This window comes from Melopsittacus undulatus, chromosome 3 (assembly GCF_012275295.1).
Source record: "Melopsittacus undulatus isolate bMelUnd1 chromosome 3, bMelUnd1.mat.Z, whole genome shotgun sequence".
Classification (NCBI taxonomy): Eukaryota; Metazoa; Chordata; class Aves; order Psittaciformes; family Psittaculidae; genus Melopsittacus; species Melopsittacus undulatus.
In genome coordinates, this window is record NC_047529.1 from 77,398,847 (window position 1) to 77,420,020 (window position 21,174).

At 38.4% G+C, this 21,174-nt stretch overlaps 1 protein-coding gene across 1 annotated transcript in view; it reads left to right on the top strand.

Annotated features, from left to right (window-relative positions):
- The window catches only part of NOX3 (NADPH oxidase 3), a 38,784-nt gene that overhangs the window by 13,994 nt on the left and 3,616 nt on the right, over nt 1-21,174 (top strand). Inside the window, exons 6-11 of the mRNA XM_005150067.2 lie at nt 803-984; nt 3,051-3,180; nt 6,279-6,371; nt 7,497-7,750; nt 11,350-11,512; nt 19,054-19,200. Of these exons, the coding sequence (XP_005150124.2) occupies nt 803-984; nt 3,051-3,180; nt 6,279-6,371; nt 7,497-7,750; nt 11,350-11,512; nt 19,054-19,200 (969 nt within the window). The remainder of the gene's footprint in view (nt 1-802; nt 985-3,050; nt 3,181-6,278; nt 6,372-7,496; nt 7,751-11,349; nt 11,513-19,053; nt 19,201-21,174) is intronic.

Here is a 21,174-nt window from a genome sequence, read left to right on the forward strand (position 1 = left end):
GTATCTCCAGATAAATGTAAGAAACAAGTAAACGAGGTATTCTGTTAGGTAAATGAGAGCATGCCATTTTAATACACCATTTCAGAGCTACTAAAAAAACCCACAAACTTTGAAGTAAATTAACCACACAAGAGCTCCAAACCTGTATGGTTCCAGGTGTCTTAGCACCTCATTTTATCACCTTAACATGAATAAGGTGGTTTCTAGTGCTGTTTTACTTATTTTATCTCTAGGACTAATCTCACTTCTCTAATAATTTCCCTTCTTTTTCTGAGACACTTTTACATAAATAAACTAAATAAAAGTACTATGGCACTGGAACAGTTTGCCCAAAGAAGTCGTAAATGCCCCATCCCTGGCAGTGTTAAACGCCAGGCTGGACAGTCTTGGGTGACATGGTCTAGTGTGAGGCATCCCTGCCTATGGCTGGAGGGTTGGAACTTGATGATCTTAAGGTCATTTCTAACCCAAACCATTCTACGATTGTATGATTCTACTAATGAGACCATCTGATCTCCTTCTTTCAATTCCTGAAATAAATAAGTGACAGTAAACATTTACACATGTGTCTGTGATAAGCCTGAATGGAAATAGAGCAAAGGGATGTTTTCACATGTTTTTCTGTGGTAAAATGGAGGTTTGCCTCCATGTTTTGTTCTGGGTTTCTTTGTTTACTGAAAATATATCTTAGATTTTGGCTTCATATGTAATAGCAGCAACAGTAGCAATAGTAACAGAAGCAGTAATAAAAATAACGATTATAACAATAACTACTAATACTAATAAGGTATTCTCATTCTAGAACACAACAGGAGAGGTACTAACTACCATCGCTGGAATATCTGGAGTTGTGATAAGTGTGGCTTTAATTCTGATCATGACTTCATCTACTGAGCTCATCAGAAGGTCATGCTATGAGGTGTTCTGGTATACCCATCACCTCTTTGTGGCTTTCTTCGTTGGTTTAATAATCCATGGTATGGGGTAAGTGTCTGAATAAATTACATGGTGTATATGTACAGAGTATGAGATGAATCATTATTCAAATCTCTAATCTTGTGCTTTCTTGTTAACAAACTGCTGGGATCTTTGCTTGGAGTAAGATTGCAGATTGGTATCACCCACCACTAAAGTACATAAAGACCACTATTCTCTGACACAGAGGAACTTCCTAGTACCTTGTACATGTGCCTGTGTTCTGGAGGCACATGATGTCTCTATGGAGCAGGGAACAGGTAGTACAATGTTTTGTGGTGTGTTCCTTTTCTCACCTCTTTCCTTGCAATTTGAGAGCTGCCACATTCAGTTTGGCATTGAATGTTCCTGAAATTGGCTCAATTAATTAGTCCCAAGTTTCAGAGGCACAGCTGTAAACAAATGCTGTAAACTGTATCCTGGCCTGATTAAAATGGCCCACTCCCCTCTCTCCTGCAAATCTTTTAGAATCCAATTTCAAACAACTATAATGAGCCCTGTAAGGCTCCAGCTTTGCAAGCACCCTCTGCCCAGCCAGCTGATCGACACTCCTCAGCAAGAGACTTCCCTGAAAAGGGTACACTTACTTAACAGCTCTGCCAATAGCATTCAATGAGCACATTGCTCGCTCCAGGCTGGGAGAGCACTGCAACAGAGCAGCTTCCTGCTGTCCCAGCACATAGAATCATAGAATAGTTAGGGTTGGAAAGGACCTCAAGATCATCGAGTTCCAAACCCCCTGCCATTGGCAGGGACACCTCACACTAAACCATATCACCCAAGGCTTCATCCAGCCTGACCTTGAACACTGACAGGGATGGAGCATTGACAAGTTCCCTGGGCAACCCATTCCAGTACCTCACCACACTTACAGTAAAGAATTTCTTCCTTAGATCCAATCTAAACTTCCCCTGTTCAAGTTGTAACCCATTACCTGTTATCCTATCACTACAGTCCCTAATGAATAGTCCCTCTCCAGCATCCCTATAGGCCCCCTTCAGATACTGGAAGGCTGCTATGAGGTCTCCATGCAGCCTTCTCTTCTCCAGGCTGAGCAGCCCCAACTTTCTCAGCCTGTCTTCATATGGGAGGTGCTCCAGTCCCCTGGTCATCCTCGTGGCCCTCCTCTGGACTTGTTCTAACAGTTCCATGTCCTTTTTATATTGAGGACACCAGAACTGCCTACCACTACCTGATTTCTGAAGTCAAAACACAAAGTTTTGTTCTCTTCCCATCTCTTTCTCCTTCCCATGTGACTGAACAAAAGTCACTCAAGTCTACCTCCTTTTCTGTCCTGCCTGAACTGGTGGCATGTAGTAACACTGCCATGTAGAAGAAAGGCAGTACTTCTTACCTCCTTGTCTCTTGTTAGACTCATGGACAAGGCTGGCTAATGTTGTAGAGCCAAAGTATGTATGGAAAAATGGAAAATTCAGAGAAGAATATGAAACAAACACCATTTCCCCATAAAAAAACTTCCTACTCTACCCATAATCAACACCAGCTGAAACCCATTTAAACTGAACAGTCATGATTGATATGTTTGGGAGAATTCATATCATTAACATTCTCAGAAGTAAAAAAGCTAGTATTTAATATGTTTAGAGAGTGTACATCTAATTACAGTACTCCAACTTTATTTGCAGCTTTTAAAAATGCATTTAGAAAGCAGCAAAGGAAAGAGAAGGTCTGTCACTACTAAGTTTTATTATTTCTCTGAACAATACAAGATGCTCATATAGAGAGGAAGTCAAAGAGTCTGTTCTAAAAAACTTGGAAATCATTCTGATTTTTTGCCACAAACAGCAAAATGTACATTCACTGTGCAAGGTCTCTACACACTTCAGCTGCATTGATGTATACCAATACTATAACGCACTTCTTTCATTTGGCCAAAAAGTCATGGCAAAGCTAAAGGAAAGGTAATTTGGACAAGAGAGCAGAGCAAGATTGAAACAGCCAGTTCTTGAAGTTTCAGCTATCTCTGAATCTGAATTTGACTAGTAACTCAAAATGCACAGATACACAGAAACCTTGCAAAGAAGCATATCACTGATGGACATTTTTGTTTTAAGTCAGCTTGTCCGAGGTCAGACACCTCAGAGTCTGCTGCTCCACAACGTCACTTACTGTAAAGATCACTACTTGGAATGGGAGAATGCCACTCAGTGCCCTTTGCCGCAGTTTTCTGGCAACAAACCTGTGGTAAGAGTGATGTTTGCCTTCTGATTGTAACTCAGTGTCCTTCCTTGGAAGGTTAAATGTCTTATGGAGCAGGGAGCTGAAGTGTATGCTAGTGACTGTTTAGAGAGTAGCTGCACATTTCTGTTCCATGGCCTCTCCCTGTGCATGAAAACAGTGATCCTGATCTCTTTTATAATCAATGTAGACAGGTACAGATGAAGAGTGATGAATAAAATTTTGGTGTTATTAATAACAATTTTTATTTCTGGATGATCCTTTTTATAAGCAACATTCCCTTCGTATGGATTTAATGAAGGCTACGGATTTCAGAATGATACTCTATTTAAATCTCTTCTGTACATTTATTTTTTAATTATTCAGTATCAACAATATCCTTGATGTGCTCACTGCACAAACATAGGCTCCACATGAAAACCTTATGAGGGTAGAGATGCAGAAAATACAATGGAACAGTAAAGGTAGGAATTCAAGTTAGTATTATTATTCTGACTGTACTTTAATATGGATAGTCTAAACACCATGGGAAAATAATTCAGATTTAAAATTATGTCCTTGTTTTAGGGCACATTCTTCATATCATCCAGCCTTGATGTCTTAAGTTAGGTAAAAAGGAGAGAAATTGAAACAATGAATTATGAAAGGAAAAGGCAGGAAAAATGTCCCACAGAAGGGTGACTTTCCTGCAACAAGATTGCAAATCCACAGGGGGTAATTAAGTAGCAGACTTGTACAGTATGTCAGATGTCTTGTATCCAAACACAATCATTTAACATTTACAGCTCAAGATTTAGCTTGCTCATATGCAAGTTTTTGTTGTTTCTTCCAGAAAGAAAAAAAAAATACCAAAGGAAATCCTGAAGTAAAGGAGAAAAATTAGCATTCAGTGTCTTGTAGCTCTTTTAATGGCTGACATAGATTTTTCTTAAACTAAACTATTGTTAGCCACTATCCAACCTGCATATTAACGAGAAAATGAATGCCTCTAAAAATTTCAGCTACAATGTCACCATAAAAATCAATACATGGCTACGCACCATGAATACAGACACAATCTTGCTTCCAACAGCATGTCTTGACATTCATCATCATAAAGCCAACTGGAGAGAACTACCACTTCTCTGTGTTAAACTTATTTTGCCAGACTTTCCTGCATACCCAGGGCCATATTTGCAAAGTCACATTATTTTAAATGAATTGTGATAATACCATATGGCATATAGATCATCTGTAAGAACAGTGCAACAGTGCTTTGCTGGATGGGTAATGCATTATGGTGTGATACCTGCTAGACATCGGAGATAGATAGCACAAATTCATTCAGAGGCTAAAAAGTCGTGGCAAAACTTCTGCAGCACAAGCAAGGGCAGGTGCAGGTGGGACTGAGAAGGGAAGGCACAGACTTGCAAATAGCTGGAATTCCACGAGGTGACACTGGAGTGCACACCCTGCTGGCCACGGTTCCCAAAGGAGATTACCACGGCAGAGATCCTCTCTCAGTCATGTCACATATGATCCCCTGCTTCGTATTTCAGCCTGATCTAGATCCCTCTTGAGGACAATGTAGCATTTCTGTTGCACCCAGGGTGCCCGGACTTTTATCCTCACAGCCTCTCCTGAGCAATCACTGTCCCATCTCAGTTCATTCTCATCACAGGAAGAAACACCACTTGGGCGAGAATACTGATGCCCCGATTAGCCAGCCAGGAGCTGTGTTTCCTAGCAGCCCATCCTTCCTGATGATAGCCCTGTTGCCCCATGCCAGCCAAAAGGTATTTTGGACTGAATGCTCTGCTGCTCTGGAGCAATGTCACATTTGAAATATCAGCTGAGCTCACAGACAGTAGCCTCCAACCTTAACATTCCTGTCACATGCTTTTATTTACAAGTAGCACAAATGGAAAAGAGGAAAAACAGGTCTCATCATTATTGTGGCTTGATATATGCAAATATATTCAAGACGTGTGATTACCCACTGTGCAGAGACACCTGTAGTATTTAAGGACAACGGATGTGATGAGTTTCTGCTTTAACCAACAGTCTTCTGGCTTATACTGGTTGCTTCCCATTATTAAATCATGCATATTTTTATTTAATTTTCAAGACTTGACCTTGGGAAATTGCCACTCCATCCTCTTAGCACTTTCTAAGGAAGCCACATAATTTTATGGCTTGCTTCTCATAAAAGATACTTTATAACCCCTGTTATCCAGCTTGTGGAGCAAAGTCAATGTTTCAGCAAGTAAAGTTACTCTTCGGAGGTTTTAAAAGCCACACAATTGTGGAGTCTTCCGTTTTCTAGAATGAGTGGTATAATTAAAAAAATTGGAAATAAACCAATATCTCTTCTAGAAAAAAAATATCATGAAGATTCAATAACAGCCAATTATCTTAGCTATCAATACAAGTCAGTGAAATTGTTAGCTAGTATATTTGAATAGCCAAGTATCCCTGTTATAGTGATCAGTACATGAGATCAGCAAGTAGAAGCACAATTACCTGCAATACTTAAAGTATGACCAGCTTAGTATCCTAGATCGGAAAAACACATTTATTGATACAGGCCCAAGTCATGGATTAAATGGAAATGTATCCCATTCCTCTAGTTGAATATTTTGGACTTAATGGTTACTCATACAGTATCAGAAAACTTGCAGCTGACAATAACAGCTATTATTATTAACAGACCCTTCTGAAATATTGTAGACTTTGAACGGCAAAAAAATAATAAGGCTATGGGTAATTTTGTATAAATGTATGCAGCCCGATGTCTTCAGGTCCAGTGATATCTATATGTAACACCTAAATTCATTAATCCTTTTTGCCTTTTAGTAGGAAAAGATTTAAAAGGACTCTTCTTGGCCAGAATACAGATAGATATTAGCACTGCTTTTAGAGTGCATCTGTGAAGGAGTCCCATATGTCTATTCCACAAGAAAGCCAGAACTGCTACAGTAGCAACAGAAATACTCCCGTGAGAAAAGCAAAGCAGAAATCACAGAAGAAAAATCAAATAATTTAATTTTACACTACCTGCTGATTTAAGCCATTTTAGTAGACATTCAAATAAATGTTCTTTTTTAATATACAACTGTCTACAGGCTTGGAAGTGGGTTTTAAGTCCTGTGGTGTTGTACATCTGTGAAAGAATTGTTCGGGTTTGGAGATTTCGACAAGAGGTGATCATTACTAAGGTATGTAACGTAAGTTGTATGTTTGTGTAAAAAAAAACCATGTCAATGACATATTTTATTTTTACAGGTAACTTCTCCATACTATGACCTCACTTTTCACACCTAGCTTCAGCAGCTCTTCCATCACTACCATGGTTTCAGCCAAGTATCAATATCAGATTTTGCATTTATTCCAACAGCAAGTCCATAAGAATATTCCATACAGATCCAAACTTGATTAATGAAGTGCCAGGCTTTACACCATCATAACACAAACATCTGCACAGAGGTGTGCTCTTTTTAATGAACTGAAACCATGTTCCACTCCAGTAAATGCCAGAGATGCCCTTGCCTTCAGTAGGACATGGTTTTTACTTTCAAATCTGGAGGCTTCTGAGAATATTAACAGTTATATTATCAGCATAAATAATGTAAGCTTCATTAATACCAATGTAACAATTTATTCCAGTTGTAAATATCTCTGTGTGCTAAGGGCCTATTTAAGTCATAGCAAAATAGATGGAGAATGGTGCTATTGAAGTAGCTGAGTCGACATGTATCAAGACAAAAATCGGAAACTAGGGTTTTTTTTGAGAGGGGAAAAGCATGTTAGATAAATCTTGCTGCTGATTTCACAGTGTCTGTGATCTGAGAATCTCAGTATATATGACATATAAAACTGGCTGCTTAACTGAGATTACCTCTTAATAATAGTATGTTAGAATTGAGCTCATAGGGCTTTTTTTCTTCTTGCCGAACCAACAATAATCCCATTCATGTTAATACTGTTACGCAACACTAAAAGTGGGAAATTATTGCAGTCTATTAAGGAAAAGGACCAACTAAAACAGAAAGCTCACAAACTGTTGAATTGTTACAGCCTTTCCTCTGCCTCTTACACTCACAAAGCAAGCTGCCCCATGATACATATTGTATGTGCTCTCAAGCTACTGGGCAATACCAGCACTGCAACATGCAGTTTAGGATATAATCTACAAGACACCTAATAATTACTGTGCATACCAATTTGCATTACCTTGTTGTTGAACTCAAGTAGAAGTGATTGCAAAGTCACCTGTAACCTAATGAAAACAAACAGCTATTCTTCTGAAGGAAAATAAAACAGGTCGTTTTATTACTCTTCAGGTGGTGACATATTCCTCTGGAGTCCTTGAGCTTCATATGAAGAAATGTGGCTTTAAAATGGGACCTGGTCAATATATCTTTCTACAGTGCCCATCCGTCTCATGGCTGGAGTGGCACCCTTTCACCCTCACCTCAGCTCCTGAGGAGGACTTCTTCAGTATTCACATACGGGTTGTTGGGGATTGGACTGCAGCCCTCTTCAAGGCCTTTGGAGCACAGGAAAAAGCTTTCAAGGAATTGTGGATGTTACCAAGGTTTGATTTACAGAAAATACATTTTAAAATGTTAATTCTACATTTTAAAATAAATGTTAATATTTTAAATGTTGTTAATTTTGTATGTGTTCTTTATGTTAGAGTATTAGATAGTAGTTCTGGAAATAAAATATGCCATTATGCTAAAAAGAACACAGAAAAACACAGTAATGAATTTAGTCCACAGCTACCAAGAAGACATGATGACTAATCCAAGATTTAAAGTCCATATCCATATCTATATCTCTGTCACTATCACTTAAAACTCCAACCTCTATATCTACACCTAAAGTAATAAATTTTGACAGATTAAGAACTGAATTAGAACAAGACTGGAATCTATCTGCTACCTTTGTGCCTCTATGTTTATGCTCTCATGGCACTCATCTCCTGCCATCCAAAATTCCAGCTTTTCCCTTTCACTTACTTAGATATTTTTCATTACTTAGACATATGGCCCCAGAAACTTATGCTTGAACCTTACTTCTTTCCAACAGTGTACCTCATCTCTGTCTCTAATTTCCAAACTCTGCTCCACTTTATAAAGGTTACTGGTGTTCAAATTCTGTATCTGTGACAACTTAATCCAAGCAAAATGTTGATGCTTCGTTGTTGCAAGTCAGGAGGGCTCCTCCGATGTTAATGGAGCCACCCTGACCTACACCAGCTAAGCATTTGGCTTTATACATAATGGATTCAAACCATGTAGCTCCTTGCAGGCATGGTGGCAATTTTCAGCAAAGAAAGGTCTGGCACAGGATCATTTCAATTCTGGTGGAGTGTGTAGAGCCTGGGATTGCAAGGCCTATTTTCCCCCTGGAAAATTGCTTTTGATGAAGCAGTTCAAGTAAAACTGAATGGCAAAAGGCACTTGTTTAACTAGATTTATATAATTTAATGGGACTTGGATGTTAGAGAACATTCCCCCCAAAAGCTTATAGATACCACTGAGCTACAGAGGCATACTAAAAGGTAAGGGCAGAGAAGAAAGTCTGTTCCAGTCCTTGCATTGTATCAGTTAATAAAAATTACAACTGAAAGACATACCTTTGTTAAAGGCAACTGGAATGAGAAGTATACCATTTCAGCAGAACTGGAGCAAAAACAGACCAAGGTGATTGACAGCCAGTGTACAGAATGGGAAACAGAAAACTGTTATCAAATGCTGCTGGCAACAATGCAGAGCTGAAATTAACAGTGGTGTCGTATATAAAGACTCTTCTTTTTAATCTTTTTAAGGTGCCTAATACCATCATTCAGTTGCTTTCTTGCAATATATTAAAAAGAATATTTCAATAGTTAAGCTAGCAATAAAGAAAAAAAAACCCAAGTCTTTTTCAAAGGTTTCAATATCTAAAGATAAACACCAAATTGGTGACTATATTAAAAAATAACAGCAGAAACTGAGCAGAGGACAGAAGACCTTTAGAAACTTAATAATAAGGTAAGGTTCTAAAAATAAAATCTTTATATTGTAAGTAATAAAAGAAGACTAAAATATAAGGTACATACATATATATAGGTAGCAAAGACAGTTGTGATTTATGGCCAATTTGAGAGATAAGACCATAAAAAAGACTTCTGCTGTGAAAATAATCAAGTTCTGTATTATGCCTCTTTGGGATTTTTGGCTCACTTAATTGCTGTTTTAGCACATTGTCCAAAAATCTAGCTTCTCTTACAGTCAGGAGTACTACACAATCATGATGATGAGCAAATGTTTAAATTCTAAAAATAGTACAAGAATACATTACTGTTATTTTTCCAAAACTAATACTTCTCCTGCCTTCCCCAAAAGTATAAAGCTTTTTTATAATCAAATTGTGTAGATGGACACAAAGAATACAGACACTCCAACTCATAGTTAGAACCAGTCTATAGCCCTATTTTCTACTCCTCCCTTGGCGAGCACAAATGTAGCATTTGTTTTCATTTTGCTTCCTATCTTCTTACCTTTCTCCACCCCCTCTAGATCAAATTAATGGGTTGTACAGCTCAGTTTATCTTTCTCTGCTTTCTCCGCTCTACTCCTCTGAGCCACTGTATTTGGCTAAGCTGTCTTGCTACAGCTGAGCAATGTGCTCAAACCAATAACAAGATCTCTGTCACCTAAGGAGTTAGGAGCAGACAGATAGGACAAATGTCTGTAAGGAATGATTCAGAAATAATTGATCCTGTCTTGTATCAGAGAAACAGACTAAATAACCCCTTCAAATTCCTTCCCAATTTTTTCTCAATCTACTAACAATAATGAGAATTGCTTCCAAACCCACAATGAACTTCATAGAAAGCTCACCTAAAAGCAGTTCTTAGGCATTTCAAATATGTACCCTAAATTAATCATATTTTACAGTGTTAAAAGTGCTTAAAAAGTATAGAATTGGGCAATTATCCAAATAACAATACAATTTTTAAAAAAATATTATTTTGTTTATACCTGAGGCCAGTTTTCCCAAAGTCATCCCTGAGTAGCTGTTTTATCTGATACAGCCCATGCAGAGCATTTGGAATTTTGAAATGAAAGTGACAAGTACAAATGAAGGGGAAAATACTTGCTAAGACTTTGGTACACATTAAGAAAGCAGTGATAGAGTTTCAAATACATTGTGTCTCCAGATTTGTGTGTACCAATTACTTGGTGATCCCACCTTTTCCCGTTAGAACATTTCATTCTTCTTGTGTATTTAAGCTGAATTTTAAAGATGATTAATGCAATAAAGTGCACAAAACAATATAAAATCTGAAAGAAGGAAAAAAATAATTTTTCCTAAGGACTGGGTCTTAGTGAAACCATCTTCCAGAGCACTTACATTGTTTAAAGACAGGTTGGACAGAGATCTGCAAAGTGCTGCATATATGTACATTCATGCTGCTAGAGGAATGAAACTGATTATTTAATAAACTGCTTCATTTCTAATACTGACCAAAATGAATGACTCAGCATCAGAAACCTTAATTATAGGAGGTAGTAACATAAACAAGCATTTTTACTTACATTTTGCCTTTATATCAGATACTAAATACAATTTTATTTCCAAAAATGTATTTTTAAAATATTTGGTTTTTATCAGAAAGATCTGAGGAAACAGTAGTTTCCTTGCATATGATCACCTCTTCCTTGCTTTCTCTTTTATTACTTTAACATATATAAAGAACTTTTAAAAATTATTCTTATAATCTGTTCCTCTTTACTTTGATATACACAATACAGAAAATAAAGCTCTAAACCAGGATGCTTTTCAGTAATTCATAATTAAATATGCAAATTCCACAGCTAAATTTGGACATGCAATTATATGACTAATCACATTTCAGAAAGCCAGAAAATTGCAATTGCATGCTTAAATAGATGGCCAGGCCTCAAACCCACATGGGTGCTCTTGTTCTCTCACTTCAGATAAAACAGTTGCTTTGCTATTAAATGGCCCCCACTGAAAATTAAATGTGTTTCCACGGGTAATTTGTGTGCCAGCTTAGACATGTCTTTTCTCTTTTATTTTAACAGAATGTCAGTTTTGAAAATATGTAGCCCAACAAATGGTAACCTTTCTGTCATTTTACGTGTTGCTGACCCTTGACTAAATGTCTTGTTGCTGTAGACTGGCTGTGGATGGACCATATGGATCAGCAACCACAGACGTCTTCCACTACCGAGTGAGTGTGTGCATCGCAGCAGGAATCGGAGTCACACCATTTGCCTCTATTTTAAAATCCATTTGGTACAAATGCTGCAACCCTAACACAGAACCGGTGCTGCAGAAGGTATGTAGGAAAGTTTATTGCTCCATCAAAAAGTTACACAAACAAGCCTATTTCACCAGGTGAGAGAGGCAATTCAGAGCTGGAGACTCACTTGAGTGCTTTAACTCGCTCCCAGAAGCAGCCAGTCATTTTCCAGTTGTGTCAGGAGGTGTTGTTCATAGGGTCTCCTGAATTCACTGTCATTCCCTGAGGAAGAAGGTAGCTCTAGCTGCAGTGTTTTTTGTAAAAACTGAAGAATTGAGTTTTCAATAGCAACTGGGGATAAACATGGAACATCTTTCATAGCTGCACAGATAGTTGGAGAGCTTGAATAGAAATCTGACTTCTCTCCTACGAAAAATAAATCCTCCAAGGTGATCTCACACAGAAGTGAAGGGTGGCATTTGCTCCTTCCTTGTCCAGCTCTAGGTTTCATGAGGGCCCTTTGGCTGCTTGTCCTGGTTGAGAATGCTTCATTCAGTAACTATTATCTGCTTTTCACACCTTGCAAAGTCAGGATATTTTCCAGCACAGAAGGAATAAAAAAAAAGCATTTAAGCTCTGGATGAGGTGCATATATCAAGATGCATATTACTGCTTCAAACCACTTTAATTATTCTGTTGAAGAAATATATTGGGGTCTGTAAGACATGGATGGCACCAATTAAGTTAGCATACTCTCGATCTGCTTACCTGTTATTCATCTTCTGCTAAGGATATGTGAGACAGCACTGGGGAAGGACAGACAAAGAAGAGATAATGTGGGCGAAGTATGGTGAGGGATAAGTAAGTAACAGAAAAGAAAATCAGCATTAAAGATCTTGTTCCCTACCCATCAAAATAAGTGGTAGTTTGTGGACCTTAGAGCTTCTTTTAGCTCATTTTCCAATGTAAAAGCTGAATCAGGAACTGTTCCTCATTCACATTTAAGGACAAATGTTGAAATTACATTGGAGTGGAGAGATCTCTGAGAGGGTCAGTACATATGGAGCTGATTGCAGGACCCACAGGCTGATCTTTTTAAATGAAAGAGTGTTAAAACTGGCATCTTACTGACAAGCTGCCACTGAAGAAGCATCTGGGATTTTAGTAACTGAGCAGTTGAGGACAGGTTCAAATTGCCAGGGGGGATCTTTGAGGCAGAAAAAGCAGTGAGAAGGGAGGGAAATATAAATGAAAATATGTGTTAGATGTGAAGAGAAGTACATTTGCTAACACTACAATTGTACCAGAATGATCTTCTCCAGGAGAGCTAAATGTGCTTATATGTACGTTAGATATGTGTATAATGTATATTCTATATATGTACAAGTAAAATTGTTCTTATTGTCATTGCTGTTGTTATCTTATGGAGAAGATAACAGAATTTAACTATGTATTGAGAGTATAATATACTTCAGGGTGTTCATCCATAGTTTAGGGAGAATCTTGGGTAAGTGTCCCTGCAAATATAAATGCATGGTGCATTCTGTCACTTTTTTTCCACTATAGAGTTCAGTTTTCCTGAATTCTTGTGAAATACAAAAGTATCGTGATTTCTCCATGTCCTTTCTCTGTATCTTGGCTTCCTTACTGGTGCAGTGGGAACAGTGATGCTTATTTTTCACAGGTGTTAAAAGGCTAAACTTCATTGGTGCTTGTAAAATATTTTGAAAGCCTGGATGAAAGGTCCTGGGGAAGTTCACATCAATACTTAAAAAATGCAGCAGTCATCTTAGTAAGAACGATTAATCTCAGGGTAGTTCCACATTTATTTTTTTTTCCCATTGGTTAAAAGCTTCCACTTGTGGTATAATTACAAATAATTTAATCTTCCTCAAAGTATTCAGCACTCTCTTTCTGCCATGATGAGTACCATAGAAATGTCTATTAAGGAAATAAATAAGAGGTTTTTCTTTTTTTAACAACTTCATTTTGATTTGAGTACAGCTATCATTACGCTTATTGAACTAATATTTCTTAGTGTTGCCCACATACGGTTTAGATATAAATACTCATAGCTTCCATAATGTCTGCAGCTGCATAATTTAAAAAACCCAGCAAATCAAAAGGAATACACATTTATCTAATTGATTCTTCACAATTAAATAGCCTTAGAGCCTTAATTTCCTTGTCATTTTTCTGCAGTGAGGAAGGGCACTACTACTAGTCATGGCTGGAAAGTTTCTACCAGCTTTAGTTATGCATAAAATGATCTTTCTTTCACATTAGTGGTCTCATTTTTCAGATTAGTTCCTGCTGAAACTGATGAAATCATACTGATCAATCAGACACTAATACTAGCAAACACCCACTTTCACTTCTACCCTATATAAGGATGTAAGAAACGTCCTACTGAGTATCACCAAAGATCCATCTAGCCCAATATCATGTCTCCAACAGTGGTTCTTCATGAATGCCTAGGGAGTATACAGCCCAGAAAACCATATGGTGATAAGCCTTTAGTGGACACTTTCTCGCCTTTGAGCAACTTCCAGTTCAGTAACATCTTGATATAAGAGCTGCAGCTCTCTGCTTAATATCCTTAGTAGTTTTTTCTTCCATGAATTTGTATAATTGCTGTTTGAATCCATGCAGACATTAGACAACCAGAGCATGCTGTGGTAGTAAGTGCAACTACTGACTGTGAGGAAAACAAAACTAGTCTTTTCCATTTGCTTTGAGACCAACTGTCCCTGCCTGAGGTAACCTTCTGCTGCAAGCTCTACCCTAGTCCACAGCCTTCTCCACAAAACATCTTCCCCCAAAGACCTAAAAACCTGGACTCTTTTTTCTGTCAAACATAACCATCTTTCAGAGCTACATTTGAGAACAGTTTAAGACTCCTGCTTCAAATTTAGAGGCATGAATTCAAACCTTGCCCTGCATTTACACAAAAGGCTGCTTGCTGCCACCCTAGCTCTAAGTCAGTGCCCCGTGTAGGAGCCCAAACCTCTATCCTCCCCTGCATGCTTCAGGCTGCAGGCACTGTTGCACCTTACCTCTAGTGTTCTACTGGATCCACTGATTAGGCTGAAGATGTCAGATCTTTTCCTGTTATGCTGCAGCCCAAAGGTAGTGTGGCATACTGAGGAGCAGAAAGGACTGGGGTTTCGCAGGGAGGTGCTCAGGTGCAATGTGTAAGAAGGTTTTGCAGGAACTGGTCCTGTCTAAGAGGGAAAAACAAAAGTCAGAGATGAAGGTGCCTCCCTGGGCATCCCTTTGATGAAAAGCTGGCTTTATCCAGAACTGCTGCTCCACCTCTGTCTTCAGGGAGAAACAGATGGATGGTCATCAACAGATAATTATTAATGACTTTCCACATGATGGAAGATGATTTACAAGATATCTTTTTTCACCTTACAGGAAAGAGGTGTCAGAACTCTTGCTCTAAGCTGTTGTACAATGCTCAGGATGTGGGAAACTGAATGATAAGAGAGCAGAGTATTAAAGGAATAAGCAGCTACTCATAACCCTGCATTACGGATCTGATTAATAGCAATACTGCATCTAACTCAATTTGCAAAAAGAGCACTTGGAAAATTTAAGATGGTTTACTTGGGCAAGCTATCAAGCTGATGAATGTAGTCAATGGGGCTAGGGTGGGTGGAGACTAATGAAAAATAAATCTAAACCAGATTTTAAGGGTCCTAAATAATTGCAGTCAATTAATAGCATGAGGTTTACAAAAAGAAAAAAAAAAGATTCAGAATAATTGTTTAATTATAGAAATGCACTGATGCTGGCCTTATTCTACAGTTTTAATAAGGATTAATTTTATTGTGTGTTTATTGTATTTTAATTATATATGTAATATGTTATGCTATGCTATGGGCTGTCTGTGTAAAGAAAGGAAGACTTCTTTGTAAACACCATTTATTTTAACATGTTATACTAGAAGTCCTCTTTGATCTAAGGGGAACAGAAAATTTTTGCCCATAGGCCATCCTTCTTCACTACCTCTTTTCTGCCTAAGTTCATAATCCTGGCACAAAATACTTATAGTGACAGTCTTTCTGCATTACCAAATGCTTTCCACCTCTAATGTGAAAATCAGAAGCAGTTCAAGGGGTGTGAGTTTAAGGAATTACTGCAGCTTCAGAAAGCTACATCTTTTATTGAGAGGACTGCGACAGAGGTGGCTTGACCCAGTTCAGTTGGCCTGGCTGTTACTGTAACAGCTGGTTTGCAACCAGCTAAAAGCATTCCTCAAAGCTCCATAGCCTGATGTTCTGCAAACCAGTCCCCCATTTGGGGGAAGACCACACCATCTCAGCTCATCAGATAGCTTTTCTTCCTCCTTCCCTGAATGTGCTTGGCTCCCAGTCCTGCCCACATGCTCGCAATTGCTACCCCATGCACAATTCATTATTCATTTAGAAGCACTCCATACACATGTACTAAATATACATTTCCATAAAATGAACTGCTGAAAAGACTTGAGAAATAAGCTGATCAAATAGAGGCTGGGGGAAGAAATTTCTCACTACAAATCAACAGCCGTGGTGCGATACAGACTGACAGCACTCAGTGGGCTTATTTTTGAGGTGCTGAGGATGTGGAACAAGCAGGAAATTCAGGATTCAGACGCAAAAAAAAATATGTTAAGGTTAAGGCTCTAAATCTTATCGAGTTTGGGTAATTTCAAATAATGCTATTGTTGGTCACAGAAATGAAATGGTATAAAGTGAGTGGGCTTTCTCCTCCTTACATATGCCAGCGTAAATCAGCAGCAACACCCCTGTAAAGTAATAAGGTCATATTTAAGGCAAAACATTGAAACAGGAGGGAAAAAAGCAAACAGCCAAGATGGTTGGTACTAAAGTTCTGCATGCAGTCCTATTCCTGGGCTGTAAAAATACAGTACTTAACCCTGAATACTTTATCTCTGTTTCCTGGGATCATACTTCATTTATATTTCTCACAGAAACCACAGATGGTCCCTTACAGTACACTCAGATCTAGGAAACATCTCAAATTACTGTTAGTCTCTGTCACCAAATCTCCAGTGAAGCATGGTGTTACCATATTTTTCTCCCACCACCTCACCAGAAGTCTGACAAGCTAGTATATTAAATCTTTGGGAAACCTCTTTATAGCTCTCTGGTTTCTTCTCTGATTTTTCACTTCAGAAGTGTCTAATATGCATCTTTATCTCATTGATCCTACAGAAAAGGGCTACAATTTCCAAAACATCAGACCTCCCACAGTGATTGCCCTAGGGACGGACCTTTCAGATTACCTTTGACATTGAGGTATAATAAAAGACAGAGGGACTGGTGAGCACAAAGTGAGATGGGTTGGAGGAAATGAAGGGATTTTGGGACAAAATAAAAATCACAGTTCCAATAAAACCACAGTTCCAACCACCCCTTTGTTATAAGCTTATACATTGTCCTTAGTGCCATTCCTTTTTAACCTGAAATTGTGTATTTTCAGGTTTCCACTGTGTTTGTGAATTATTTCTTTGGAGTTTCTATAAAAATAATTACACTCAAAATTACACTGTTCACAGAGGCCCATTCAAGGTCTGGCAGCCTCTGTTCAAATGTAATGATGGATTGCGTGGCAAGAGCTACAGAATTCAAGTTCTAAGAATGGCAGTCAGGTTTGCCTTGTAATTGTGGTTCAGCCGGGCACCAGGGTGGTGCTTAGACAGACAGCCAGGGAACTTCAGGCATTCATTCTCTGGGTGGTGAAGGAACTTCCAGTCTAGTTAACTGCACATCTGGTCCTCCCTGAGACAAGCAATGGAGCTGAAATCAGGGGATGGGCTGGAGAAGATTTCCAGGTAGCAAATTTTGACTGCCCTGAAGACTCCCCGAGGTAGCTCCCGCTTGGCCTGGGACAGCCTATGTCTCAGTGTGTTGTTTCAGATCCTGAGAAGGGAATGTCATCAGTCCCAAGACTCTACAGACAGTTCCTGCTGCAAAACTGATGAACTTGTTCACAGATAAGACATTTGCAAATGGTCAGCAGAAACTGTTAATGCAGGAGTGGTCACACAGGACAGTCATTTATACATCGTTAATTAGCTAGAAAATGCTTTGTATGTAAAGGGCAATAGATCACACTATATCATGCACATGCTTGAATGGTCACAGCAGTCCCTGGGCCAACTGGCTATAAGAACTGAGCAGAAAAAAGGTTTGGAGAAGTCTCAGCTGATCCAGCTGAAAATGCCACATCAATAACTCCTGAAATAGAAACTCTCATCATATGGACACTGACTAACCATCTTGTTTGAAATACTTTATTCCCTGTGCAAGCATTACCCTATGCCAAGATCCTAATGAATTAGCTTCTTAAAAAAAATAAAAGATAAACTCTCTGCTTTGTTTCTAACTGACTGCAGTCAAGGAGGAATAGACAGAAAAAAGCCACAGGAATATTTTAAGGATGAAAAATTAGTCTCTCAGTGACAGATCCCAGGAATGTTTGGTTTATCATTGAGAGGATTATAGTATGACTGAATAGATGCCAGTCTCTAATTCCTACCTGGGGAACAAAACTTTAATAACAGGCTCTCCAAATCAATAGACAACTATAACAAGATCCAGCATATGGAAGATGAAGCTAGAGAAATCTGGATGAGAAAAACTGTATAAATTTTTCATAGGAGGTTTTCAACCAATAGAAAACCAGTAATGGGATAGTGGTTCAATTTATCCCTCTGGCAACTTTAAAATTAGAACTTTATGTTTCTCTAGAAATTCTGTGATCAAATTTAAACAAGAAATACATTATAAAAGAATTAGGGACATTTTATACCCTGTTTTATACAGGGTATCTGAATTCGAAGAACGTAACTCTTACCTTTTTACCACTTCAGCTGTTAACCTATATAGAATTAAGGTTTTGAGAAACTGAAACTCCATTTTAAACATAACAGAAAATAAATCCAAAATTTTAAAGAATAATGACATTATTTGCAAGAAATGCAACATTAAGTATTGTAAGTCAAAGTTGAGATGCACTGGCAGGGGGAGATGTATACTGCCTACTGTGGAGACAGTGTTCTCACAGGAGAATGGATATTTGGTACATGAGCTCTGAATAACTCCGAGGGATACAGCAAGGCCATGGGAGGCCCGAGGAAGCCTAAGCAAGCAAGATAAGAAGAAGCTGGAATTCACTGAGTTATGAGAACTGTGGACTGTTGGCAAGCGTTCGAGGTCAAGTTCTCACACCTGTGCTTAACCAATTATATGTTAGTCACTAAGGGTCTTCAAGACAAGTATCCAATCATGATATGCCAAATTGCTGTAGGTGTGTGTAAGCAATAGTATATAAGGAGTTAATGCTTTGCAATAAATGGCTTTTTGTCTGATCATATTGATCTCTGACTGAGTCCATTCTGCGGCAGCCTACCTTCACTAGTGCATTAATATATTAACTCAATGTTTAAGATGAAAATGAAATTTTTAAGAGATAGAAACTACATAATCAAAATGATGTGCAATTATGTTTAAATTTTATAGTGGAGAAGAGTTGCACACTATTGATTAATGAGTTGAGCCAATAATTAAGAAGTTTGACTGAAATTTTGCTTCTTGTTAAATCTATTTACTTTTATCTGACAGGTTTATTTTTACTGGATTTGTAGAGACCCATCAGCATTTGAGTGGTTTGCTGATCTTCTGTTCCATTTGGAATCAAAAATGGCTGAAAAAGGGAAAAACGATTTTCTAAGCTATCATATATTTCTTACAGGCTGGGATGAAAGTCAGGTAATAATGAAACTCTTATGAGTCTGAGTTAATGTACCTTGCTTTTCCAGTATGGTAACATATGGAATAGGAACAGTTGAATAAATGATGAATGGAGCAGAGAACTGAAGGATTGTAAATATAAAGACACCAAGCTGTCTGTTTGCATCTTGCACTTAGGAAAACAGGAATGGAGAAATCAGGCCAGCCATCTTTCCAGTCCTATATCTTGTCCTGGGGAGCACTGATTACCAGATGTCTCACAGAAAAGTGCAGAGAGCCTTTCAGGAGCTTGTGAAGGCACACTTTGTCCACATCTTTGGAATAGTCTTTAAATAGATTCTGGCATTTTTGTTCTGAAACATGGAGGGTTGTATAAAAAGTGTTAGTTTTATTTACTCTTTATTCTTTACTGTAATTTTGGTTGTTCACATATACAGCCAGTGCACTTTTGAAACCTGCTATGCTAAGAACATTTTGCCAACAAACTGTATGGTCTAATTCATATTGTCTGAAAAGACGTTTTCTCTGATTGACTTTAAATTTGTCATCTCATAATTTTATTGGATCATCAAAGCTTGAGGCACTTAGTCCTTAGGGTGATTTTACTCAACTTCTTTAGTCTTTACCTAGACCAAATGAGTTACTTTCTTTTTTCTTTAAATGGATCACTTGGATCATACTTTGACCAGTTAGGCACCTGCCAGAAAAACTCTCTCAGAAAAGTCTTTTCTCTACTGTTTTATTTCCTGCTGCTTCTGTTGAATGAAGGACTGTCTGACATAGATTAAAAAAATAGATTTCATAGAGCTTTGTCCTTCCTGGCTCTGCTGACACAAAAAAAAAACCCAAAACATTGTTTCTTTCTGTTTTCCTTAGGGTTTCTGTCAAGTAATGAGGCATGTGCATAAAGCTGTATTCAGAAAAATCTACTCTCATTGTGAAGTATATGGCAGTTACAGAAACTACGACTCTGCATTAGCAATATCACAGGGTATTACCTAAAACTTGCTTTAAAGGAAACTATTGAGGAACCTAACAAAACACAAAGTTGCCTTTATCTCTCAACTGTCATCATCCCACTTCCCAGACATCAGGTGGGGAGACGACTATTCTTGCTGAAGTGCCTGACTCTTCACTCATGTGCCCTGCACTTTTCTGAAGTGCCTCCTTCTTCTCTTCAAACCCCATTTTCCAGTCTCCTGTCAACATTGCCTCATTATCACATGCTGCTGGTTAGGTGACATTGGAGCATCCCTGAAGCTGTGCTGCCTCCCGAGGGCCCCTATCACCCTACCTCTAAAAGGCTGTGGAGGAAAAGGAATGTGTTTCAGTGGCCACTCCTACTCTGACCAGTCCTAGGGAACTGTGCTGGGTAACAGCTCCACCTTCTTCAGGCATCCACAAAGCTACTTTTTCTTATAAGTCTTACTGTATTTGTAGTAAATTCCAGTTCATCACTCCTCAAAATCTGAGCTTCAGCACCAGTAATATTTGGATGATGCTTTACTTTACTTCCCTTGCGCCTTAGCAAGAAACAAAACCAACATTCTCTCCTTATCTCAACACATAGTCTTGACAAGTAGTCAGGTGAGGCTGAACTCAGGAGGGGCAATTTACATTTTCTAGTGCACCCTCCATTACTGGCAGGTGTTTATCCTTGCATATAATATTTGTTCAATGCTTCGAGATCTTTGTAGATTCCATGTTGGCAATTGATGGGCAGTTATGGCACACATTTGCCTCTGAGCAAGAACTTATGTTTCAACCTATTGCTCCCTACACTGCTCCTGACATTTCTGGGCAACTTTAATGCTGCGAGCAACAGCAAGGGCCAACACCAAAATTCCTGGAGAAGTTCCACTTAACGTGGACAGAAATAGCCCATCTGCTCAGTGGCACAATTTCACTGTAAATGATTAAAAGATCCCACAGTTCCCCACCTCGCATTCCCCCAAGCACTTTCAGTTATTTCTGAGACTATTTCAAGTTGTC